The sequence below is a fragment of the Eulemur rufifrons genome, chromosome 29 (genome assembly GCF_041146395.1).
Source record: "Eulemur rufifrons isolate Redbay chromosome 29, OSU_ERuf_1, whole genome shotgun sequence".
NCBI classification, from domain to species: domain Eukaryota; kingdom Metazoa; phylum Chordata; class Mammalia; order Primates; family Lemuridae; genus Eulemur; species Eulemur rufifrons.
Window position 1 is genome coordinate 90915592 of NC_091011.1, and position 24580 is coordinate 90940171.

Here is a 24580-nt window from a genome sequence, read left to right on the forward strand (position 1 = left end):
TTTACAAATTTGGAGGTGAACTCCTTAGCTGGTGGCTGGCAAGGAGACAAAACTAGGTATTCCTCCTTGAATGGGCTGAAAATGCTTATCAGAGAAAACTCTTTGGGCTGTTTATGGATTCTTCAGAAAACGCTGAGTGCTGAGCTGTGAATCATACACACGTCCATCTATTTCTACACGTGGCTCTCCAATGCCTTTTTTTCAGCATGTCTACCTTGGTTAGTCCAGTTTGTATCATTTCCCTCATTAGAATGGCTTACCACTGAAATAAGAAATTTTACCAGATAGTGCAAGTGCCTAGCTAGCTATACTCAGCCACAGTGGTGGAGTAATTTTTGCTGATTCAATCTATTCTACTGTTAAAAGGTAAACTGAGACACAGTGAAATTTTGAAGTGTTTTTTTGAGCAAAAAGCAATTCATGAATCAGGCAGCCCCTAACTGGAAGTGTTCAGGGGTCCACCAAGCGGACACAAGGGAACCTTTTATAGGATGAATGTGGAAGTAAAGAAAATATTTGATTGGTTACAGTTACATAGTTGCCTTATTTGATCTATCTGCTGGAAAGTTCCTAGTTATATAATTCTTAAGTTAGGTGGCAGCTTCTGACTGGTTGAGCTTAAGTTTCATTTTTCTTTAATATAGGCATTTGCAAGAAATAGCCCAAGATTCGCTTGTGCTTACAAATCAAGCAAGGTTAAGGCCTAAACTAGCTTTATCTGCTCAGAGATTCTTCAGGCTTGTTCTCCATTTTAACGTATGTTAACATTACAAATCCAATGGTTAGGGATGAGTCCTTCCCCATACATTTCGAATGGCTTCCCAGGGTGTTATCCGTAAGTTCCATTTTCTAACCTGCCCTCAGATTGGGACAGCCACTTGCTCACTTTCTCAAGCTCACTATAAGATTAGATGTAAGATTCGTTCAAAAGAATAAATGTGTGCCCTTCACTTGGGAGTTAAGAAGTACTTGACACAACTCTTAGTTACTGCCTATGGGTGAAGATACTTAGGCAGAGTTTACTAAACATAAAAACAAAATGAGTTTTTATAATAATAGCTAACATTTTGATTAATCACTTACTTAATGGCATATGCTACATTGTAAGGCATTTTTCATGGACCATCTCATTTAGTCATCATAACAAATCCGAGAAGAAGGTCCTATTATCACTCTTTTACATATGCACATCCATGCAAGCAGCAAATGCTGGATGTTACCTGGACAGTCTGGCACCTGGGCCTCTGTATTTACCACGTCAGAGTAGCGTATCACTATCCATGTTATCCTCAGAAGCAGAGTCAAACACAGTATGCTTTCGCTTGTAAGTGGCAGCTAAACAGTGTGTACGCGTGGACATACAGAGTGGATTAGCTGTCATTGGAGACTCTAAAAGGTGGGAGGGTGGGGGTGAGGGATGAAAAATTACCTATTGGGTACAATGTACACTAGTTGGGTGATGGGTACACTAAAAGCCCAGACTTTACCACTATGCAATATATCCACATAAAACTGCACTTGTACCCCCGAAATCTAAAAAATAAAATATAATAATTAAGAAAATGCATGTTATCAAATAAAGAATAGGGGGAAGGTATCTCAAGGCAGAATCTGTTAAGTGAAGGATGGTTTCTTTACTTAACAGATTCTGTGCTCTGTAAGGCCTGGAGAACCAGAGATCATGTGTGAGTGGCTTGTTGCCCCGGATGGTGAACCTATGTGCAGAGTTGCAAGAAAGCATTAGGGTTTTAGAGGAACACAGAACAGGAAGAAGAGAATAAAGGTTGTTCTTGTTGAGAATGCCTCGTTAGCTCAGCTAAGACTCAGAACCAACACACCACTAGTCTTTCTCTCTCTCTCTTAATGAGAGCTTACTTACTATGGGCCCTCAAGTCCTCTAAGCATTTTACATATATTATCTCAACTAAACCTTAAAACAGCCCCTTGAGGCAGAAGACAATCAATGCCTACTTTACATATAAGGAAACTGAGGCACAGAGAGATTGAGTAACTTGCCCAATACCTCCCGGCTAACGAGCACCCCGTCCAGGGTGGAAGTAAGGCAGTCTGATTTTGGACCCTACAGTCATAACCACTATGCAACAGGCCTCCAGGGAGAGTATCTGGATAAAGATCAGAGAAGTCATGAGAGTGAAACAAAACAAATGATTAGGACCAAAGGATGGGCCTTCAGCTTTAGAAAGAAAGGGATTTGTGCCTGCTAAAGAAAGCAGCTTGACTCTAAACTGATATGTGAAGAAAGTGGGTGTGGTAACAGGAAAGGACTTTGACTCTAAGGGTCAGGGATGCAGCACCGGGAGGACAGTGCTGATGAGCTGGATGGTGAAACAGACAACAGTGGAAGAAGATTAACATTGTAGATTTACGTCGGTGCCTTACCAATTGAGTAGAATTAGAATGGATGTTTTATGGCATTTTATCTAAAAACAGCCCTTTCTCAAGACTAAGGAAGTCATATTTCTCTCTTGGTGTTCAAAATTGTTATAATCTTTCAGTTGGTATTTACAGAACATTGCTCAGGCAGATATCAGATTTCACCTGTGAGATGGGGAGCTCCATGAGAACAGGAACTGGAATCTGTTCATCACTTTATCAGCAAACTGGCACCTGCCTAGCACACGGTAAGCACTCAGCGGGCACTGGCTGCACCAATTCATGAGCCTTTAACTACTAGTTGACTATTTAGACAGAATTTCCAATATTAAACTATTTTCTGATTTCTACATTTTTAAAAGCCTTTTATTTGCAGAATACAGAATGGTAGAAAATGATTGTAGCTTAAAAATTATTTAGCACTTGCCATATGCCAGACAATATGTTAAAATTCTTTTGATGTAACACTCACAACACTGTGAAGGACGTACTAATCATATCCTCGTTTATAGAAGGGAAATTGAGGCTTAGAGAACTTAATGTCACAAAAATATCCACTGGTGGAATCAGAATTCCAGTCCAGTCAATCTGATCTAGATTAACTGTGAACCACTTGTTTGGAAAGGGCCTACCAAAATTTGTCTCTTCGATGGGTAGACAACTGTCTGGAGAGCCCTGGGTTGCCGCTGGGAGAGGTGCACGCCTGGGAGAAAATACGAGGAACTTCTTTGGTAGAGGAGGAGAGCATGACAGGCTGCGTTCTAGAGCTGTGGAGTTTGAGGTACCACTGACATCCCAGTGCAGCGTCCAGGCTAATATGCTGATATGGACATCGGGAGTGGCTGGACATTGACCCTGCCCAGTATTTCTGTCTGATTTGCTCCCTCATTGTGCTGGGCCGGGGGTACCTGGCCCCCTCCTGCCCACCCCAAGAAGAAACCATACCCTGCTCAGGTCAGTGGGCCCAGGAAGGACCTCAGTGGGAGGACAGAGCTAGCCGGGCTACACATGCTCTTGGGGAGGATGCCAGTTTTTCCTTCCCGATGCTCGCTGGCTTCTCCTGAGATTTGACCCTTCCTTTGTCTGCTTTTGTAGATTCTGAAGACAACACAGCCACAGTGGCAGCAGCCCCCGAGGCAGGCATGGAGTGTGGGGAGAGCTGAAGGAGGAAGGCAACGCTTGCTTGTCCCCAGACTCAAGTGATGGGCAAGAAAACCCAGACACGCCCCATTCTGGAACCCCCTGGACTGCCCAAGATATAAGTGTGCCGCCCCTGCTTCCCCATTCCCCTGTTCTCACTCTGCCTGTTTCCTAGTAGGCACTCAATAAATGTTGACTCAGTAAATAAACGGTCTGGGCACAGCAGCTCACACCTGTAATCTTAGCACTTTGGGAGAAAGAGGCAGGAAGATCACTGGAGGCCAGGAGTTCAAGACCAGCCTGGGCAACATAGCAAGACTTTATAAAAATTAAAAATAATCATTTAGCCCATAGTCCTACCTTAAAAAAAGTAACTCCATAAAATATATAACCTAAATATGGAAGCATTAGACATCTTATTGTCCATTAGCCACTTGTAGTTGCAGACTCAATTCTTACAGAAACTTCTCCTGAGGTCAATATTAATAATTACATCTCATTCACCAACAGCCACAGAGAAATTGTAAACAAATTAGGAAAAGGTATTTAGGGCTTAGTGTAAAAACTTAGGGTGATACACATTTGTTTCTGCCATATAAAACAAAGATTATGGGTCTTTCAAAAAGAGTATTTCACATTGCTAAAGCCTGTGGTTAGGGTATGTCACCAGGGTGCTCGTGCTAGCAGATCGGTCACGTAGAGTGTCACCCCTCCTCTCCTGCAAAAGAGTAGAGATATCAGGGGCTGTAATTACTGCAAATCATAAGGATGGGATTCTGTGGGTGGAAGTCAGTTCACGTGCCACCTAAAACTGGCCCCCACAGTGTCTTTGGCATGTGGCATGGGCACTGCCATCACAGACCTGTAGGACTATTGTTTACACTTTGCTACGTAGTGTAGACCAGTGCTTCTCAGATGTTAATGTGCACGTAAGTCATCTGGGGATCTTGCGAACACACAGGTTCTGATGCAACAGGTCTGAATGGAACTGAAGAGATTTGCATTTCTAACAATCTCTTATACCCTGCTGATGCAGCTGAGCCACAGACCACAGCTTTTATTAATGATACAGACGATCACTGTTAAAGAGTTAGAGTGCGGTCTCACAGGTCTTCACAGCTGTGGTGTTTGCCCAGACCACGGGGAAGGCTCTGTTTTTCTTGCCTTCTTAATGAACTTTGATCAGAGCACTAGCTCCATCTGATTTGTTCTTTTAGATTTTGTTTGGTTTTTGTTTGGGATTTTCTTTTTTGGCCTGTCTTTGCTTATTTGTTTGTTTTTGGTTTGAGAGTTTTTTTAATTTTTTGTTTATGAGACAGTGTCTTGCCCTGTTGCCCTGGCTAGAGTGCAGTGGTGTCATCATAAGTCATGGCAACCTCAAACTCCTGAGCTCAAGCAATCCTTCTGCCTCAGCCTCCTGAGTAGCTGGGACTACGGGTGTGCACCACCATGCCTAATTTTTTCATGTTTTTGTAGAGACAGGGTCTTGTTCTTGCTCATGCTCATGCTGATCTTGAACTCCTGACCTCAAGCAATCCGCCTGCCTTGGCCTCCCAAAGTGCTAGGATTATAGGTGTGAGCCACTGCACCCAGCCTGTTTGTTTTTATTTTTTGTAATCCTGTTGGGCCAAGGGAAGAGGTACACTGTTGGGCACAGTCTAGCTTGGTCCACAGACGACTGGCTCAGAGCTAGGATTTTTGGGTTCTGTAAAGATTGGAAGAAACCAAAGGTGTTTTCCCTACTTTTACACTCTCATAGTCACTCAAAAAAAAAAAAAAAAAAAAAATTCTCTTCTGACACCAGATGTTTGCAATTTTTCCCCCATACACTCAGCTATCAATGGACACCAGCTGGGTGTCCTATAATTCAACTCAATTCTGAAACTATCTACCTGGAGATAGTGTCAAATGTCACTGGTTAAGGGCTCAGTCCCACAAGACTGCCCCCACTTCAGATGGCAGTTGCAGGCCCCACGTTGTGACCTGTGCTTCTAATCAAATGGCTATAAATTGGGATTCTCATGATCTTCCTCCCTAGGTTCAATTAATTTCCTAAAGTCGCTCACAGAACTCAGGGAAACACTTTATTTATGTTTAACCATTTATTACATTAGATGGGATACTGATGAACATCCAAATGGCAGAGATGCACAGGGCATCTCAGATGTGTGAGAAAAGGGGTGTGTGGCTTCCATGTCTTCTCTGGGCACAACTCTCTCCAGGAACTACCATGTGTTCATCTATCCATATGTAATTTCATGATCTGAAGTGATGCACGCAAAGTAATCAACAGGTATTGCTTTTAGAAAGAGGAGTGCTCTATGAGAAATAAATACTTGTATGTTTTTTGATAATCTTAAAGTGAAAATGTATGTGTTAGAATTTTTTTAAAAAGCCTTTTCTCAAGACAGTTCTGTTCCCTTAAGTTCTCAAATATGTAACAGTACACATTGCTCATATATCTTAGTGAAAGCCAAAATTAAGCAAATATTAAAAGCAGTTTAGAATTTTGTTGAATTGTGCTAAATTACATTAAGTTGCTTCTTTGAAAATATCCTTTTTGTATCAATTTACTTTGTTATTAAATATTATTTTTTTAGACTCCAAAGTCCTAAACAATATTATGTTGTAATGTTTAAAGAAATTAACCTATGTTACTAATTAAAATAATTTGAATGAGAAACCAAACAACACAAAAAATAAACCATGATTCCTCAGACTCTAAGACAACTGCATGACATAAAGCCCATATTTAATGCAGTAATTTGATGCCCTTTACAACATGAATTGATCTTGAGGGCTCCCGATACTTTAGAGTTACCAGCCCTTCCTCACTTCTCTTAGCTCCATAATAATGTTAAATAACGTATTCGTTAGGATAAATCTGTAACAGATAAACCCGCAATTCACAGTGATTTAATAAAATAAAAATTTAGTTCTTGCTCACGTAAAGTCCGGCGCAGGTATGGGAGACAGCCCTCCACGTGGTGATTCCGGGATGCAGGCACATTCCATCTTGTGGCCCTGCCATCCCACGGCCTCGGAAACCTTCACTTCCAGCCAGCGACGGGAAGCGCAGGCGTGGAGGAGGCATGCCTGCTTCATACCCTCCGCAGCCGTGGCACCTGCACTAGTCTCTTCTCATATTCCTTTGGTAAGAATATGACCCCACCTAAATGTACGAGCGCTGGGAATGCAGTCCCGTGCTGGCAGTTACGTCCAGAGACAATTGTGCGTAGAGGAGCCCACATCTTTTCAGGAACTACATCCTAGCTAAGGAAACTCTAGCAGCTGAAACAAATCCTACAACTAAGTCCTCACAGATTCTTTCTCTTCTGTTCCCTGTTTCTAAAGATTGCAAATGAACTTTTGCCCCCAACTCATAATTACTCATGAAATGGAATTGAGAACATCGCCATTTCACTCTCCACCTGTTGCATTTCTGCCATGCCATCCTGAAGACACATTCACCTATGTCTTAGCCATTCATCCCAACATTATTAGCTGCTCTTTTACAAAATATTTCTTATCATAATTTACTTTCCAAGGTGGTTAAATCCACCCATTTTGTTAGCTTTTATCTCTGTTACTCTCAAATGAACTCTATGGTCATTTGGTCTATAACTTTAATTATAGAAGTTATAAATGTTCAGTGATATCTGCTAGCCCAGCGCTGGCAGATAATGTAAACGTTTTCATTTCAATTAATAGTGACTGCTGTCTGTATGCTGAGTTCTTTCATGTAATTATATATTATTTTTTACTCTCTTCAAATAGTAAACACTCTCAAGATAAAATTTATTTCAGTTTAACAGAATACTGACACTTTTGAGTTATAGCTATTGATGTTTATGTTCTTAAAGGAGTTCCTAAGTTTTAGTTTGTGTGACATCCCCAAATATTTTGTACTTAATTACTGATTATCTTATTTCTAATTTTTCATCCTTATGTCCTCAAATGTGTGTTCATAACCAATGTTCCTAAGGTACCGTTTACATAGAAAGGTATTCTCTAAAACCGTTCTTCACACAGGTTTTGAGCTTGCTACTTGCTTGAAAGGCAGCTTCCTGACTTCCTCACGCTGGCATAAAATGTAAACATCCGTGAGTATATTGTTTTCCATTCAGACCTGACTGTTCTCTGTGTGTTACTTCCTTTGTATGCATTTATGTTTGGTATATGTTTATGTTTCACTCTGACCACTTTCAGAAGCTAAACCTGCGTCAAATTGAGACGTAATAGAAAACAAGTAATTTGAAGCAATGCATTTCCTAGATTTTAGTTTGCCTCATAAAATTTTATATTTAACTTAGTTCAAACTTTCTGTTTTTTGCCCTAAAATGACTTTTTATGACTGATGTTTGTAGGGTGAGGAATATAGAATAAAATCTCCTAAAATTATTGTTTTTGTGGGATTTCAAGGGATTTTTGTCATTTAACATCAGTTGTAGTTCAACTGGGTGTAAAAACAAAAAGAAGAAAAGATTCTAAAGTTTATGGATGGCTTGCTATACACTAGACTTTTCATATGATCAGAAGCACTTTTTTGTATCCCTAAAGAAATGCGTATTTCCCCTCACAGTGGACTGGCACAGTCAGCACAGGTGAGCATGGTCTCAAAACCACATAACCTGTGCACGATTTTCCTCAGGTTTATGCCATAACCCCAGCAGGTCGGAAATCACACTGTATTTAACGCATGAGTTTGTAAATTGCACCACTGCGTGATGTGAAATTCCTACCTCTCCTATGTCCAGCATAAGAAAGAAATACAAATAAATGTGAGACTACATTTGGCAAGCAAATATCTCTGACCTCCTGGGAGAGGCAGTAGCTTCCAGGGGAAACTGCCTTAGAGAGGGTCCTGTCTTCCCCCAAGGGGATAGACTCCGGATCCAGCATTCCTTCTCAAAATGCAGATAAGAAAACACTTCCAACAGGTGATCTGAAGTGGTGGCTTGTGCCCTAGAAGACCCTCCCTTCAGGCAGGTTCTAATGAGCCCCCCTGGGACAACTTGTCACCTCCTTAGACTCCTCATCCACTCCACGCCTCCCTAACCAGCTCCCCACAGCATCTCCACACCTTGGAGTGTCACCTGCAGTCGCTTTACTATCCAGGGTCCTTTCTTCCCACTTCTGCTGCAACACAAGGGACCCAGATTACACTGGGGAGAAGCTGAGCTACTGAGGTTAACTCCTGGAGCTTATTCATTGTCACACAGGTCCTGCCTCCTGAAAGGATCACCTGAACCATCTGGAGACTGGGGGACAAGGGCAGTGCTGGGATTCAAGAAATCCAAGTACTCAGGGGCTGTAATGAGAGATGTTGTCCCAGAGGTTTGCTCTCTGGCTGTCTGTGTTGCCTAATTGTGTGTCCTGCTGGGATGAGAACAGAAATAGAAAAAGACAATTGCTTTGTCTCTCCTTCCCAGCAGAGGTGGGCATGCAGGAGGGGTCACGACCCAGCCCCTCCAGTGAGCCCTCAAGAGCTGCCAACTGGGTTGAGCCCATCAGAGAACAGCATCTCCTTTTCTGAGGACTCTGCTACAATTTAGTCAGGAACAGAGGCGAGGATTCTGCAGCTCCCACGGAAACTCCCAGAAATCAGGACCCGTGTCCCAACCTTCAGGTGCTTCCCCTTCGGAGATCCTTGAGTCCAAATGTGGGTGGGTGCTAACCAGCTTGCCTTATCTCACGTTACTATGAATTCCTCTTAGCGTGTTGTAGCACCTAGTCTTTGGTTAACAGTCACTCATGCACTGCAAGCATTGGTAAGGAATTTCACTCCTCTCTGAATATGTGCCGATTATTATTCTGCTATGGGATAGGTGGAGGGAAAGTTAATGCTAACTTCCTGGACCATATTGCTCACAAATAATGTAAGTATGTATAGAATTATGTGATTTGAATTGTGTTTATATAGTGGAGAAGTAGTTGCATGAAAGCAACAAACCTATGAGCATTGATGCTAGAAGAAAGAAGAAAGAATAGGTTATCCACGATATCACCCTGTTGGCTTACACTGTTATAATCAAAACTACAAAACTGGCTTTCAGAGGATAATGGCAACTGAAGTGAACGATTTTCAGGGACTACTGTGAATCATAGAGACGCCACACTTATCAGGTCCATACGATCACAGGCTATCTAAGAAGCTGTTGAAGATTGATAATGATTGAGCCCAGTTACTGAGTGTTCACTGCTCACCAGGAATGTGTTCAAGTGTGTGATACATATTATCTCAATTAATCTCACAACCACCACATAAAATAGGTATTCCCATTTTTCTCCTTTTAAAAAAGAGGAAACCGAGGCTTAGAGAGGTTAAGAAATAACTCAAGGTCATACAACTAATAAATGTGGGTCCCAACCCCTAAGCCCAGGCTCACTAATTGCTACTTCATAGAGCCTTTCACTGTTTCTTTCCCAGAGAAACTGGCTCACAGCAGAATGTGGACAGGTCATTAATGTTTTGTTTTCTCATATTTAATCAAGTTGATATCCAGTCAGGCAATAAATATTTATTGAGCACCTACCATGTTCCAGGAACAATATATGGTCAACTATATCATTTTACTTTCTTACTTAAGGCATGAGATTCTAAGGATATCATTTTTCATTGCTTACTAGATCAAAAAGATTTCTTCAATCTAAGGGTATATTTTCAACACAAATCCTATGGAAATTAATTTTGAAGGACAATGAGATAGCTCTTATTGGCTATTATGGAATCAAGAAAGAAAGTTTCAATATCCCAGATAAGTGAACTGGCAGATAGTACTACTATGAGAAATTATAAGATCGTATTTTCCAAGGTTGCTTATAAGACAGCCTGAATGCAGACCTCCTGTGTAATCAAAATCCTCTAAGAAACCACTCAAATGTTGGAAGTATTGACAAATCTCTAGAAATACTGGGAAGACGTATGTTGAGGAGGTAGGAAAGAGAGATTCTGAGAATGGGAAATTGTAGGAGAGAAAGAAAACTGGGAACAGAGAGAGGATATCAGAAAGAGGTCCAGAGAAGGAGAGATGTACCAGGAGAGTGACAATGGTACTGCAAGGCACAGGAACAGGCATGCGGGAGACACAGCCATCAAGAGAGACCCAGGAGGGGTCTGTTCTGTAAGTTGTAACACATATTTCTTAATACTTGGAAGTAAACCATCTAACACTTCAGCTGAACTGAGGATTTAAAAATAGCTTTCGGCTGGGTGCGGTGGCTCACGCCTGTAATCCTAGCACTCTGGGAGGCTGAGGCGGGCAGATCGTTTGAGCTCAGGAGTTCGAGACCAGCCTGAGCAAGAGCGAGACCTCCGTCTCTACTAAAAAATAGAAAGAAATTAGCTGGACAACTAAAAATATATAGAAAAAATTAGCTGGGCATGGTGGCGCATGCCTATAGTCCCAGCTACTCGGGAGGCTGAGGCAGGAGGATTGCTTGAGCCCAGGAGTTTGAGGTTGCTGTGAGCTAGGCAACAGAGTGAGACTCAGTCTCAAAAAAAAAAATAATAAATAAAAATAGCTTTCATTTTTGGAATGCTGTGTGACTCATGAGAAAAGAGTTTGTCAGCTCCTCAGATCTTACATTTTACCTTTTGAAACACAGGTCCCTTCTAGTACAGACAGGTTTGTGCATGTGTAAAGAAATGATTTCAGTATTAGATGTTTATTTCGAAACTATGGAGACGTCAGATAATTTATTAGTCATGAAATAAATTGGCCAGATTTTAAATGACTAACTTGTAAGTATATATAAAATATATCTTTTAAAACATACGCAATGCCTGAATGGTACATCTGGAACCGGGTTATATTTAATTACTGTTTTTAGATCTCATTTCACTTCTTCCAATCCTTTGGCAAATTTAATCCATTTGAGTTTAAGTAAGATGTTCTTAGTATTATATAGAATGAAATAAAATATGGAGGGAAAAAGAAAATAGAAGTGTCTTTCAGGTATTAAATATTTAAACATCTTTGGAGACTCTACAGTTATTTTTATCAAACTTGAGAAAGTCTTTTCTTTTTTTTCCCCTTGAGAGAAATGTCCTAAATTGAATAAAATCATACTAGGCAAGAGTTAAGCAAGCCAGAAATTCCAGATACAGTCCAAAGACGATCCAAAAAAATCAATATTCAGGCATTCATTCATTTGTATATATTGATTCATTTGTTCACGCAACATTTACTAAGTGTCAGAATTACAAAAATGAGTACACCTATTCCTTGGTCACAAGGAGTATGTTAATAATACAGTCCTGTAAAAGAAATCACACTTTCAACCCATACGGCAACTGTCCTTAAAGAATCTTAATGGACTCATTACACCCTCCTTTCTTCTTGTAGTTCCATTTAGCTTTTAAAGAGGTTCATACTTTATAAATAGTGGGGTTTTTCCCCTTTATGTAATCATTTGGAGAGTTACAAAAGGAAATAACAAAGGACTGAATAAAGACATTAAGATATCTATAAGATGTAAATTCACAACCAGTTATTTCCATGAGCTTTGTGTGTTTCCCAAATAAATTTAGAAAGTTGGCCTGGCACAGTAATTTTTTGTAGAATCCTGAAAAAATAAATAAGCCTTGGTCATGTGTTATAAAGTTATAATATTCACTAGGATTCATTTGTGTCCTGATGATATAATAATTTATTAATAATGTTTATAAGCAAATAATCGTTGCCACTAGAAAAGGATCCAGTGGGGATATTTTTCAGGATTCTGGTTAGATGCTCAGAAAAGCTTTCTTTGGGTTGTACTTCAAGGAGGTTGTTTCAGCCCAGGGCCTGGTCCTCACTGTGTAGATCCAGCCTTGGAAATTTTTTCAGTACGCACATTTCTCACCTGTATCATACTACCCAAACTAGAAAAGGAACCATGAATAAGCCTGAATAGAATTGATTGACTTTAAAAATGTAACTGCAAAACTGTTCAAAAACTTTGCTGAATAGCATATTTCTTCATTGATAAAATATCTCCACAAGCAAGCATAATAATACCTAATGTTTGACTGGCGAACATGAGATCAGGGCCGAGGGCTAACTGGAGATCTGATTGACGAGGGTTATCCATCACCCATCACTCAAGCCATCTGGATCGCACCTGGGGACCTGCCCGGAGGACAGCACCCTCACGCCGTCAGGCCAGACTCCCCTGGACAGAGTGAGGACGCGCTGGCAATCGCTGCCTCTGCTGGATCACCTCCCTTATTCATCCCTTAGCCTTCCTTTAGGCAAGTGACCCACATGGCCCATACATTCGGGTTGACTGACAAAGTCACCACCTCCTCCCGCCTCTGTGTGACGACATCAGAGCGCACCAGGTGGGCTGTGGGATGCCCCCCAGCTCCAGTTACAGGTCTCCTCACGTTGTCCTGTTTCCTCCTCCAGCTCTTCTCATCCAGGATGAGCGGATTTCACAAATTTTGCTTATCGAAAGGAAGTAATAGTTCTCTTATTTCCAAGTTCTTTGGGGAGAATCTCACTGATGTCCCCACTGGTATTAATGACAGCTGGGCCGGGGTCCTATCAAAAGCAGCACCTTTCCTTGCATTAATCCTGGAGAAGATTTTTGTCTTCAGAGGCAAGCAGGCACAAGTTCAGTAATTCAGCCGTAGGTTATTTTTGCCTAGCAAAGTCACTAACAAAAATATTTGCACTAGCAAAATGCTGGATTTCTACATGGTATATTGAGGAAGACGTTATCTCGGTCTTAAGTACAGAAATCCAAATATTATTTGGCACATCACCAGTTCACAGAAAGACCAATTACCTGACTAACAATTTATTGCTACAGTAATTTATAAATGACAAATTCACTAAATTAACTCTTTGCCAAAAATCTTTTAATTGACCATATGTAAAGTATATGGTAATTCTTATGTTGTTCAAGAAAGGCAGAGGTTTTTTTTTTATGAACAGTCATTTCTTATGTTTTTGATTTTCACGTGTGATACAACACTAAGCACGGCACAAAGAGTAGGTCCTCCCATACGCTGGCATCCCAGGTATGGTCTTTCCTTCGTCTGTCAGTACGTGGATGTGCTCTTTGGATAGGAGCACAGACAGCACAGGAGTTGAGTTACAAATCATCCATGAGGAAGTACATCTTGAATGTTCTCACACACATCCACACACGGCCTTGAGATCAACGCAGGAATGCCTGACTTCGTCCCCATTACAACCCTGTACTCACAGTACACAAATATACTCACAATACATGCAGTGGACAGCCCTGAAAAATCCAATTTCTACAAATTGTATGAGTTGCTATTTAAAATAATTTTTTGGTACATCTGTAACAATGAATCAATCAGTAGATTACCTGCCAAATTGCCAGTTCTCATTGGTTTATATTCATCATCCATTGTAAAATAAAGATAATAATTACAGCCCATAAATGGCACATCCATTGATTCCTTCTTAAGAATGAACCTAAGCAATCACATTGTCATAAAAGTTGCTTTTGAGCTCTTTGCTCCTCCTGTTATCATGTAAACTTCTCTAGAGTGCAAAGGTTGATTTCAGATGTTGAAAGCAAAACAGCTGATATTTCTACTGAGAAACTGAAATTACATTTGTTTCCTGGAACTACTCTAATTCTCATATTTAGAGTTCTTCCATTACCAATTATTGATTATTTTTACACTTCAGGAATTCTCTTTATCATTTTGACATGTACAGCTTATTACATGGTCATTTTACTTCCTGTTTTGGTTTGATATTCTTTCTTCCCACCACTCGTGTCAATGGCTCTATGTACCCTAACATAGTGATACAATCTCTTCCATAAAATTGGATGTCTAAAATTAGTAGTTAACTTAATTAACTAGATCATTAATTTTATTTGTTTTAAAAATGACTAAATTCCTGAAATATTAAAAAATAATGTCTAGACATTTTTTGACAGTCCTATCCTAAGCTATCCATTTCTTTTCCACAGTGAAATGGGGGAAAACCAAACAATGGTGACACAGTTCATCCTACTGGGATTCCTTGTTGGCAAAAGGATTCAGATGCTTCTCTTTGGGCTCTTCTCCCTGTTCTACGTCCTCACCCTGCTGGGGAATGGGGTCATCCTGGGGCTCCTCTCCCTGGACTCCAGACTGCACAGCCCCATGTACTTCTTCCTCTCACACCTGGCCATCGTCGACATGGCCTATGCCTGCAGCACGGTGCCCCAGATGCTGGTGAACCTCCTGGACCCAGCCAAGCCCATCTCCTTCGCTGGCTGCTTGACACAGACCTTTCTCTTTTTGAGTTTTGCACATACCGAATGTCTTCTCCTGGTGGTGATGTCCTATGACCGGTATGTGTCCATCTTCCACCCCCTCCGATATTCTGTCATCATGAGCTGGAGAGTGTGCACTGCCCTGGCCGTCACTTCCTGGGCATGTGGCTCCCTGCTGGCCCTGGTCCATGTGGTTCTCATCCTGAGGCTGCCCTTCTGTGGGCTTCATGAAATCAACCACTTCTTCTGTGAAATCCTGTCTGTCCTCAAGCTGGCCTGTGCTGACACCCGGCTCAACCAAGTCGTCATCTTCTCAAGTGGCGTGTTCATCCTGGTGGGGCCCCTCTGCCTGGTGCTGGTCTCCTACTTGCGCATCCTGCTGGCCATCCTGAGCATCCAGGCAGGGGAGGGCCGCAGAAAGGCCTTCTCCACCTGCTCCTCCCACCTCTGCATGGTCGGGCTCTTCTTTGGCAGCGCCATTGTCATGTACATGGCCCCCAAGTCCCGCCATCCTGAGGAGCAGCAGAAGGTCCTTTTCCTGTTTTATAGCTTTTTCAACCCCATGCTGAACCCCCTGATCTACAGCCTGAGGAACGCAGAGGTCCAGGGTGCCCTGAGGAGAGCGCTGTGCAAAGAAAGTCATTCCCAGTTGAGGTGGCGTGTGAATCTCCAGGATCATTAGTCTCCTAGAATCTTGGGTAGTGAGTATCACCTAAGTTCACCACTCTCTTCGTATCCATAAAGAATTCCCTTTTTCCCTAACAAAGTATTTAGATTTTGCTACATTCATTATACTTATTATACTTAACAACTTTCTTCATTTAACTGCTTATTGAATTGAGAATATCTAAGGGAAAAATTTATTTTGTACAGTGCTATAGGTCCCAAAAGTTTAAAATAGACACACTACCTCTGACTTGGTCAGGTGTGTTCAGAAATAGCAGAATAGCAGGCATTACCAGATGTAGTCACAGCGGTAAGAATTTGTTAAAATACTGCAGCCACAGGCAAAGATCTCAGAGCCCCGTGGTACCTCTGTCCATCTGCATCCCACATCTGGGCCTTTCCCTTGAATCATATTTGCTATTAGAAGTTGTAAACGTCTACTTAGGCTTGGAGGAAAACTGATTTGTATTGGTTAAATTCTATAATCTGTCTGACAATTTGTATAGTCAGAGAGTGAATTCATTCATACACATTCAGCTGGCAACCCCAGCAAATCACACAGCAAAACCTACTTTCCAATCTGCCCTGAGATTTTAGTGCCCCCTTGTTTCTAAGCTCTCTTCACCTTCTCCACAAGAGGATCTATGATTCTCTCTGAATACACACATGCCCTTCATTTAGGGGTAGATCGCAAGTGCCACAACCCTTAACTGGTATGAATGGATAGCCCCAGGCAGAGGCATTTCAATGGTAAGAAGGGTTTTAATCATATTATTAATAGTCAGCATTATTAAGTACTTACCCTGTGTCATCCACTCTCCATTGATAGGTACTTTACAGAGACAGCCTCACTTTATCATCATAGCAATCCATTTTCCATTATCACCCCAGTTTTATGGATGCAAACATTAAGCAATTGGAAAATGTTAAAGTTATACCCACTCTGACTCCCAAGCCTTCTCTAATTAACCAGGACAGCACAGGACGTTATTATCAATGTTATCAAATTAAGAATACATCTACCTTATCCCAACATAGGATATGTTAGGTGAATGTGGGTTTCTTCTCAGTCTAATACATATTATGATGAGGCCAGGAGAACCAGAGATTATTTACGGAAGGCTTCTTGTCCTGTTCAACAAGTCTTATGGGCATGGTTGCAAAGGAGATTAAGAGTTTTAGAGGAACACAACATAGAGAGGGTGGGAATGGAGGCTGTTCTCATCAAGATTAGAGAGCTACTTTAGAACGAACTTGGTCCTGGGTGCCTGGGTGGTAAGATCCAGAACAAAGACATCTCTAGTTTCACATACTACACTCACATGTTCGTGCACACGTACACACACTCCACACACTTGAGTACTTGGAGAGGCAGTGTTCTAAGCACCTTATAAACATTAGCTCTTTGAATCCTCATAACAACCCTATGAAGTGGAGACTATTGTTACAGCTTTTAGGTGAGAAAACAGAGATGTAGAGAGATTACATAATTTAACCAATGCCCCCAGCTAGTAAGTACCTAGTCCAGAATCAAACTTAGGCAATATGAGTGCCAGACCCATAATCATAACCACTGTATAAAAATTAAAGTAATCATGAAGTTCCAGAAAGGGGAGAAGAATGAACAGGAGGAGAAATGAAAAGAAATTTTCAACCTGTAGCCAAAGATGGGCATTGGGCTCCAGACAGAAAAGTACTTAAAGCTGTGAAATACAGCTTGATTTCATACTGGTGTGTGGAAGAAAGGATGAGGTAGCAACCAAGGACTGTGACTCCAAGGGTCAGGGATGGAGGAGGAGCCTCTTGACTGGCAGAACAGTGAAATAGAAAACAATGGAAGAAAGAGGTTGACATTGCAGGTTTAGATTGATGGTTCACCAATTGAAGAGCATCAGAGAGTGTTCTTGTAGTGTATCCAAACTGGATATAGCACTTGTAATTCCATTATTTCCCAATGCAGTCTTTAAACGGTTGTTTAGTTTCATGACAGATGCTGCATAATTGCAGCAACATTTGGAGGGCTGCATTCAAGTGGCAGGGCAAGGGGGAAGAGCTCTCATTCAGGGGTAGGTCTCCAGGGATGAAAGCTACCCTGGTACAAGGTGAGCAGCAAAAAATCATGGGGTACAGAAGTCATGCTCAAGGAGTCACCTGTGTGGACCCTAAACTCTGTGTGCAGTGCTCTCCTAGGGTCGGCTTTGGTGTCCAGGAAGCCCAAAATGCTGCCCAGCCCCTAAACACATGAGATTTGTACTTAAGAGATCTGGGCTCTAGTCCCAGGTCTACCATTAGCTAGATGTGTTCTTTAAGAGAAGTCCCTTAAACTGCCAGAGTCTTAGTCCATCATCCATAAATTAAGCATATGAGAGCTGCTTGGGATGCCCCAGAGGACTATCGAAAACCTCAGAGGAGACATGCAAATGGACACATTTTGAAGACTTGAAAGTACTATGCAAGGCACGCCCTGTACCCAGGACTTTGGGAGGCCAACGCAGGTGGGAGAATCACTTGAGGCAAGGAGTTCAAGACCAGCCTGGGCAATAGTGAGATTCCTGTTTGTACAAAAAATTAAAAAAAAAAATTAGCCAGGCGTGGTGGCACGCATCTTTAGTCCCAGTTACCAGGGAGGCTGAGGCAGGAGGATCGCTTGATCCTGGGAGTTCCAGGCTGCAGTGAGCTATGATCATGCCACTGCACTCCAGCCTTGGTGACAGAGCAATACCCTGTCTCAAAAAAAAAAAAAAAAAAATTTATGCAAACACAAGAAAATACTATTATCACCATTACGTCAGAAATTATTTTCATCCTGTCAGGGTCGCTGAACTTTCTGATCTACGACCAAGACTGCCCTTTAAACAAGAAGAGTATTGGCGCTTATAGGTCACCCAAACCTTTGCCCTCATGGCTTAGGTTTGTCCCACGTCCCCTGTAGAGGCACCGGAGGCCACTTGGCCTTGGAGGGAACAGCCTGCTAGAAGCCTGAGCTGCAACCCAGACTCGGGGCCCCCCTGTGAGTCAGCTGGCAAAGGCTCCAGGGGGACCTCTCTTTCTCTGATCCTGGTCCTAGTCCACCTAGTGGGGAAACATCAGATTTTGCTTTTGGTTTCTAACGTTTTATAATCTTTAATCCAGGATTTACAGTACATATCTCAATTATATCAATATATCATCTCTCCACAAGGAAAAATACAAGAATTGGTTCATCTCTTTATCCCCAACACCTAAGCATTCCTAGCATATAGTGAGTGCTCACTAAAAACTTGTTGAAAAAATAAAGGACACTATCTACTGATCTCATTTCCAAATTTTCAGTGTTGAGGTATCTTCTCATTCCTAACCTCCCTTAAATCCCTCTAACTGTGGGTTATAGTACAATAGAAATTTAACTGCAGCTGATAGTTATTGAGCACTTGCTATGTGATAGATACTATGTAAAATGCTTTAATATCCTCACATCAAATCTATGGAGTAGATCCTAACTCTATCCCCGCATAAGGATGAGGAAAATGAAGTTTAGAGAAATTAATTAATTTATTCAAAGTCACCAAATTATTCAGTGGTAGCAACATGATTCAAGATCAGGCAGTCTGGTTTTAAATGAACTCTGAACCACTCTTTTGCAGTGGACCAAATGATACTCATGTCCTGAATGGCTGGCAACAGGCCTGTTCATAGGAGACACTCAATAAACTTTGACTAAGTGAACATATGAATGGTCACTGTGCTCAAACTTCTGCCCATAATATATGGGCCTGGGGATGTGTTACCCTTCATTCTGTTAAGATTAGATACCTTATTGTGCATTAGATTTGTCTAATTCTTGCTTTTAGCATATTCTTATGTGGTACATATTAATAATCAAGAATGTGTTACTGCTCAAGAACAAGAACAAAGAAGAAAAGAAACAGATTAGGGTAGAAATTTCACCTGACTATAAAAAGTCCTGGGAATGTTTGTTTATTTTTATCCTGGGGTCCATGTCTTCCGAAAGGAGTGCGCAAATTACTGAACCTGTGATTCCGGAAGGCCAGGACAGTGCTGTGACAGGTGGGAGGCCACACTGGGTGTTGCTCTGCAAAACTCTGGCAAGCGGGTGGAGACAACTGTGGGCAGTGACACTGGAAAGGACAGGGAGGGGAATCTGTGTGCTGCAGTGGTTCACTCGCCGCCTGAAATTGGCACCTGCGGCATCTTTGGCATGTGGACCAGGGATTGCCAACCACCGGCCTAGACGATTGTTGTTTGCTGTTTGTTGTGAGCGGAGAGAACCATTGCTCTAATAAATATAGGCTGTCGAGAGCAGACAAAAACGAAAGAGATTTGGAATGCTGTCTCACTGGACTTCACCTCTGGAAGGTTTTCCCAACCAGCAGACAAGTGTCTTATATACCTTGCTTTCTTCACAGATTTTGAATAGCATTGGCTTGTTTTTATGTGTCTTTAAAACTGTGTTTCTCGGTTTGTTTGCTTTTAATTTTTGAAATCACATTGGGCCAAAAGAAGAAGTGGACCCCTGAGCACAGTGTGATTTAGTCAAGAGGCTGCTGGCTCAGCGTCAGCGTGTCTGGGCTCTCATCCCACGACCCTCACTCACTCTCTGTGCGACCTTAGGACAGTTACTTAACTCTTCTGGGCCTGTTTCCACACCTACATAAAATAAAAAGTTGAACTAGACACACTTTAAGGTTCCCCCTTGTTTTCTAATTCCTTGTCTTTATTGATTTTTTCGTATTTCATATGAATTTGGATTTTCACTTTTTCAAAGAAATGAATAAATTCCATACAGAGAAAATGAAATGGACTTCTGAAGATCATTGACTCTCTCAGGCCTTAAACACAGTAGAAACGAAAGAGTAAGCACTGAATTAATGAATGGGTTGACTATTTTAGTGATCAAGGAAACAGGAATCTCTTAAAACTGGCTAAAACATAACATGAAATGTCTACTCTAAGAAAAGAGAATTTTATTAATCTTATAATAATATTTTATTATTCTAATAATAAAAGAGAGCATTTATTATTAATAAAAGCAACTTTTATTGGGAAAGGTTCTAGGATCTAGACTAAAACTTAAACATCTAATTCTGTACCTGTATTGCCCACATTTTAAACAATAATTTTAATAGCTAGTATTTGTTGAGAGCTTATTAAGTGTCTGGTATTATGCTGAGTGACATGCATTATAATCCTGTCTAAACTACATAAAAATTCTATAAGTCCTTTTATTATGTTCAATTTGTAAAAGAGGAGACAGAGACACAGAGATTGTAAGAAAATTTTCTGTGGTCACACAGCAAGCATGTGACACAACTTGGACTCTAATCTGGGTCAGCCTGACTCCAAAGACCATGCCCATAACCTCTAGGCACATGGCCTCCCTACAGCCTGGACTCAGGAATCTTTTACTGTCAACAGTTAAGAAAATCAGCCTTGAGATCTATTATTGTACAACATGCTAACTGTAGTTAATAACAATATATTATATTCTTGAAAAATGCTAAGAGAGTAGATTTTAAGTGTTCTTACCACAAAAATGATAAGTATATGAGATAACACATATGTTAATTAGCTTGATTTAGCCATTCCACAATGTATGTATACATATTTCAAAGCATCATGTTGTATATGTATAAATTTGTCAATTTAAACAAATAAAATAAAATGTTAAAAAAGTCCATCTTTACCACACACACAAAGAAAATCAGCCTTAATGTTTTGAAAATCCACTTTAAAAACAGATAAAAATAACATAATCCCCAATATATACAATGAACAAAACAGTAATATACAAACCAGTTTTCTAAATGGAAAAAAAATACAAATATACAAATGGAGACAAATGAACTACTGACAGTAGAACAAGTGAAAGCCACTAATAAGTGTGATGAAAAGTGACAGCCCCTCTAGTAAGCAGATAAATTAATTTTAAAGTATGAGATACCGTTTTTTGCCCATTAGATGGACAAAAATAGAAAGATGGATATTTTCTAGTGTCGCTGAGCACACAGGCAAATGGAGATTTCCCCCACAGTCTTGCTAGACATAGAAGTTGATTAGGGAGAAATTTGGGAATCTATCTTCAAAAAATAAAATTTGTACACATTTGGATGCAGCAATCCCAATTCTAGGAACATATCTCACAGAAATATTCTCAGATATATGCACAAATATATACTTGTAAACATATTTTAAGTTGAAGCAATATTTATAACAGTAAAATATCATAACCAAATATCATAAACAGGTTGTTAAAGAAGACATTATAAACATATATTATGGAATAGTATACAAATATTAATATATAAGTTTTACATACTATATTGATTGTCTAATTAATTTGATAATATTATATGAATTAACTCACAATATAAATGATATATTGATTAATATTACTATAAGCAAAACTTTCCTAAAATGTTAAGTGATAAAAGGAAGTCATGGTGATACAGTGCTTTTTCATTCACTTAGAGAAAAACCTAGCTATACACAGGTATGTCTGAGAAGAGAGAGAGAGAGAGAGAGAGAGACACTCGGGTGGGGCAAAGGCAGTATATGTAACCTAAACATTTGTACCCCCATAATATGCTGAAATAAGAATAAAAAAAGAGAAACACACACAAAACAGGTATGGGAAAATATTCAAAATAATACACATTAAAGAGTTAAAGAAGAAACCTCTCAAAATGGAGAGTGAGCTATGGAAAATAACACTGCATTATTTGAAAATTTTACAGGAAACAAGTGTTCATTTCTCGCTCAGAGCAGGTGTTCCTGACCAGCAGGCAGCATGCCATCAATCAGTAACTCAGGGACCCAGGGTCCTTACATCTCACGGATCTACCGTCATTTCTATGTGGTTTCCAAGATCTTCATGTGTGTTGCAAAGACGCATGAAGGTTTTAGTGACCTCGCCCAAAAGTGGACTCTTCATTTCCATGCAGATGCATATGTTCATATGTATAAGTTGTGAATAGCAGGTATTAAGGGACCTGTTTTGATAAGGGTTAAGAGTCCTAGATACCTGAAGAGGGTGGGGAGAAAGGGAGGTTAAGATGCCCCCTGCCAATTTCACCTAATTCTTACCTTTTCTAACACCTGTGACCATACCAGATTTTTAGTTGCCACATAAGTCTCTGAAACTTGCCAGTTTTTTTTTTTTTCTAACATGGTAAACACAAAACAAAACAAATATACACTAAGTTCCACCAACAGGGGACTGATTAAGTAAAGACCAGTATCTGTATACAATGGAATGTCATGCAATTATCCAGAAACAATATGGAAGGTCTCTATATCTTATATAGAACAATCCCCGTGAGACACTGAGAAAAGCCAGGGTGTAAGGAAGAGGCTGGGTAACTGTATCTGGATGTGCTTATATACGTAGAAAATTATTCTAGAGGAATACGTAAGAAATGCGGAAGAAAGAGATGGAAACTCTTTGGAAGACTTGGGAAGATGGTGACAAGCAGGGGCATATCTAGGCCTGAAGCTTATACAACTTGGGGCAGCTTCTTCAAAAAATAATGTGAATTTATGAGTACAGAACTAGTTCAGGGCTTTGGAAGGGACTCCTGGAAGGAGCTCTAAGTTAGCTTAAGCTTAACTAACTTCATCATAAATCCACTACTGGGAATGAGAAGTGGAGGGAGAATGTCAATGAATATTTTTGAAAGCTGATTGAAATTTGAGCTATTTTTTACCTATTCAAAAACCTAATTTAAACAAAAATCAATATATTTGCCAAAATGAGAAAGAGAAGTGACTAGGTGACCAGGCCTCATGAAAAATTTGAGTTCATAGAGTCAAATTCAGAACAAGAAAATTGCAAAAACTGTAAGAGTAACCACATTGAAATATGACACTTTACCTATCAGATTAGCAAAATTGAAGATTTTAAAAACATACAGTTAGTGAGGGCGACAGAATGTCATACGTTGCTATAATTCTGTATGAATGATCTTCATGGAGAATAGTTTGCCAATGTCTCCCACAATTACAAATGCATCATTTGACCAGCAGTTTCACTTCCAGGAATTTAGCCAACAGGTAGACAGCACGTGTGCAAAGCAACAGATGTAAAGGTTATTCATTGTAGTGTTGTTTGTACTGCCAAACTATTGGAAACAACCTTAATAGGAGACTGGTTAAGTAAATGATGCTACACCCACTCAATAAAGGATTGTGCAGCTGAAAAATAAACAAGGAAGCTCTTTATGTACTAATACAGAACAATCTTCAATCTATATTTCTAAGTGAAAATTGCAAGTTTCAAAATATTTTGTTGTCTACCATTGATGTAATATATTTCCTATAAACACAGAATATTTTTGGAAGCATTTCACAACTTATAATATTGGTGTCTCCAGGGAAGGGAACTGGATAGCTGAGGAACATGTGTGAAGGGAAAAATTTACTTTTGTAAATTTCTGTAAATTTACTTTTGTACTTTTAAGTTTGGAAATATGTCAATGTGTAACTTTTCTAAATACAATTTTTACGTGAAAAAAACAGACTTTTAAATTTTGTAAAATTCACACCTACCTTAAACTCTAACAACGCCTGTCCCAAACCTTCGCAGAGAGATCAATTCCATAACCGATGCAGGCCAAAACTGGGGACAAAAAAGACTGAGAAGATTAGATTGGGTGTATTTTTCCCTCCATTGGAAGGTGGATTACTTACATTTAAAAGTCTCTGGGGGGGGAGGGGTAAACTCACAACTAATGGATGCGATGAGCATTGTAGAGGGGAGGGGCGCGCCTCTAGTCCTCGCTTGGGTGAGGCAAAGACATAAAATGTAACCAAAATGTTTGTACCCTCATAATATCCTGAAATAAAAATTAAAAAAAAAATCTCAATAGTTATTTGATGATTAAATGAATTTATGATTGTAAATGGAATCTTTTTCCAGGGATTATTTTTTTACTGGACCCAATAAAATTTCTTGGAAGCTATGTAAGTTCCCATCAGCCATGAATTCTTCTGTGAACTCCCAACACCCCTACTTTAGATTCTCAATGATTAAGGGACCTCCTTTTCCCAAGTCCTGTGTCAATGAACCCTGTTGCTTACAGAGGGAGGTGTCTGACACACCAGAGGAGACAGAAAAGAGCAATAGCACCCAGTGTTTGTTTGTACCTTTATT

At 40.3% G+C, this 24580-nt stretch overlaps 1 protein-coding gene across 1 annotated transcript; it reads left to right on the forward strand.

Moving 5' to 3' along the window:
* The first annotated feature begins 14482 nt into the window (after positions 1-14482).
* LOC138377031 (olfactory receptor 2A1/2A42-like) lies at positions 14483-15448 on the forward strand. Its single transcript, XM_069461683.1, has one exon. The coding sequence runs from the start codon at positions 14483-14485 to the stop codon at positions 15446-15448; it is 966 nt and encodes a 321-aa protein (XP_069317784.1).
* Positions 15449-24580: the final 9132 nt, after the last annotated feature.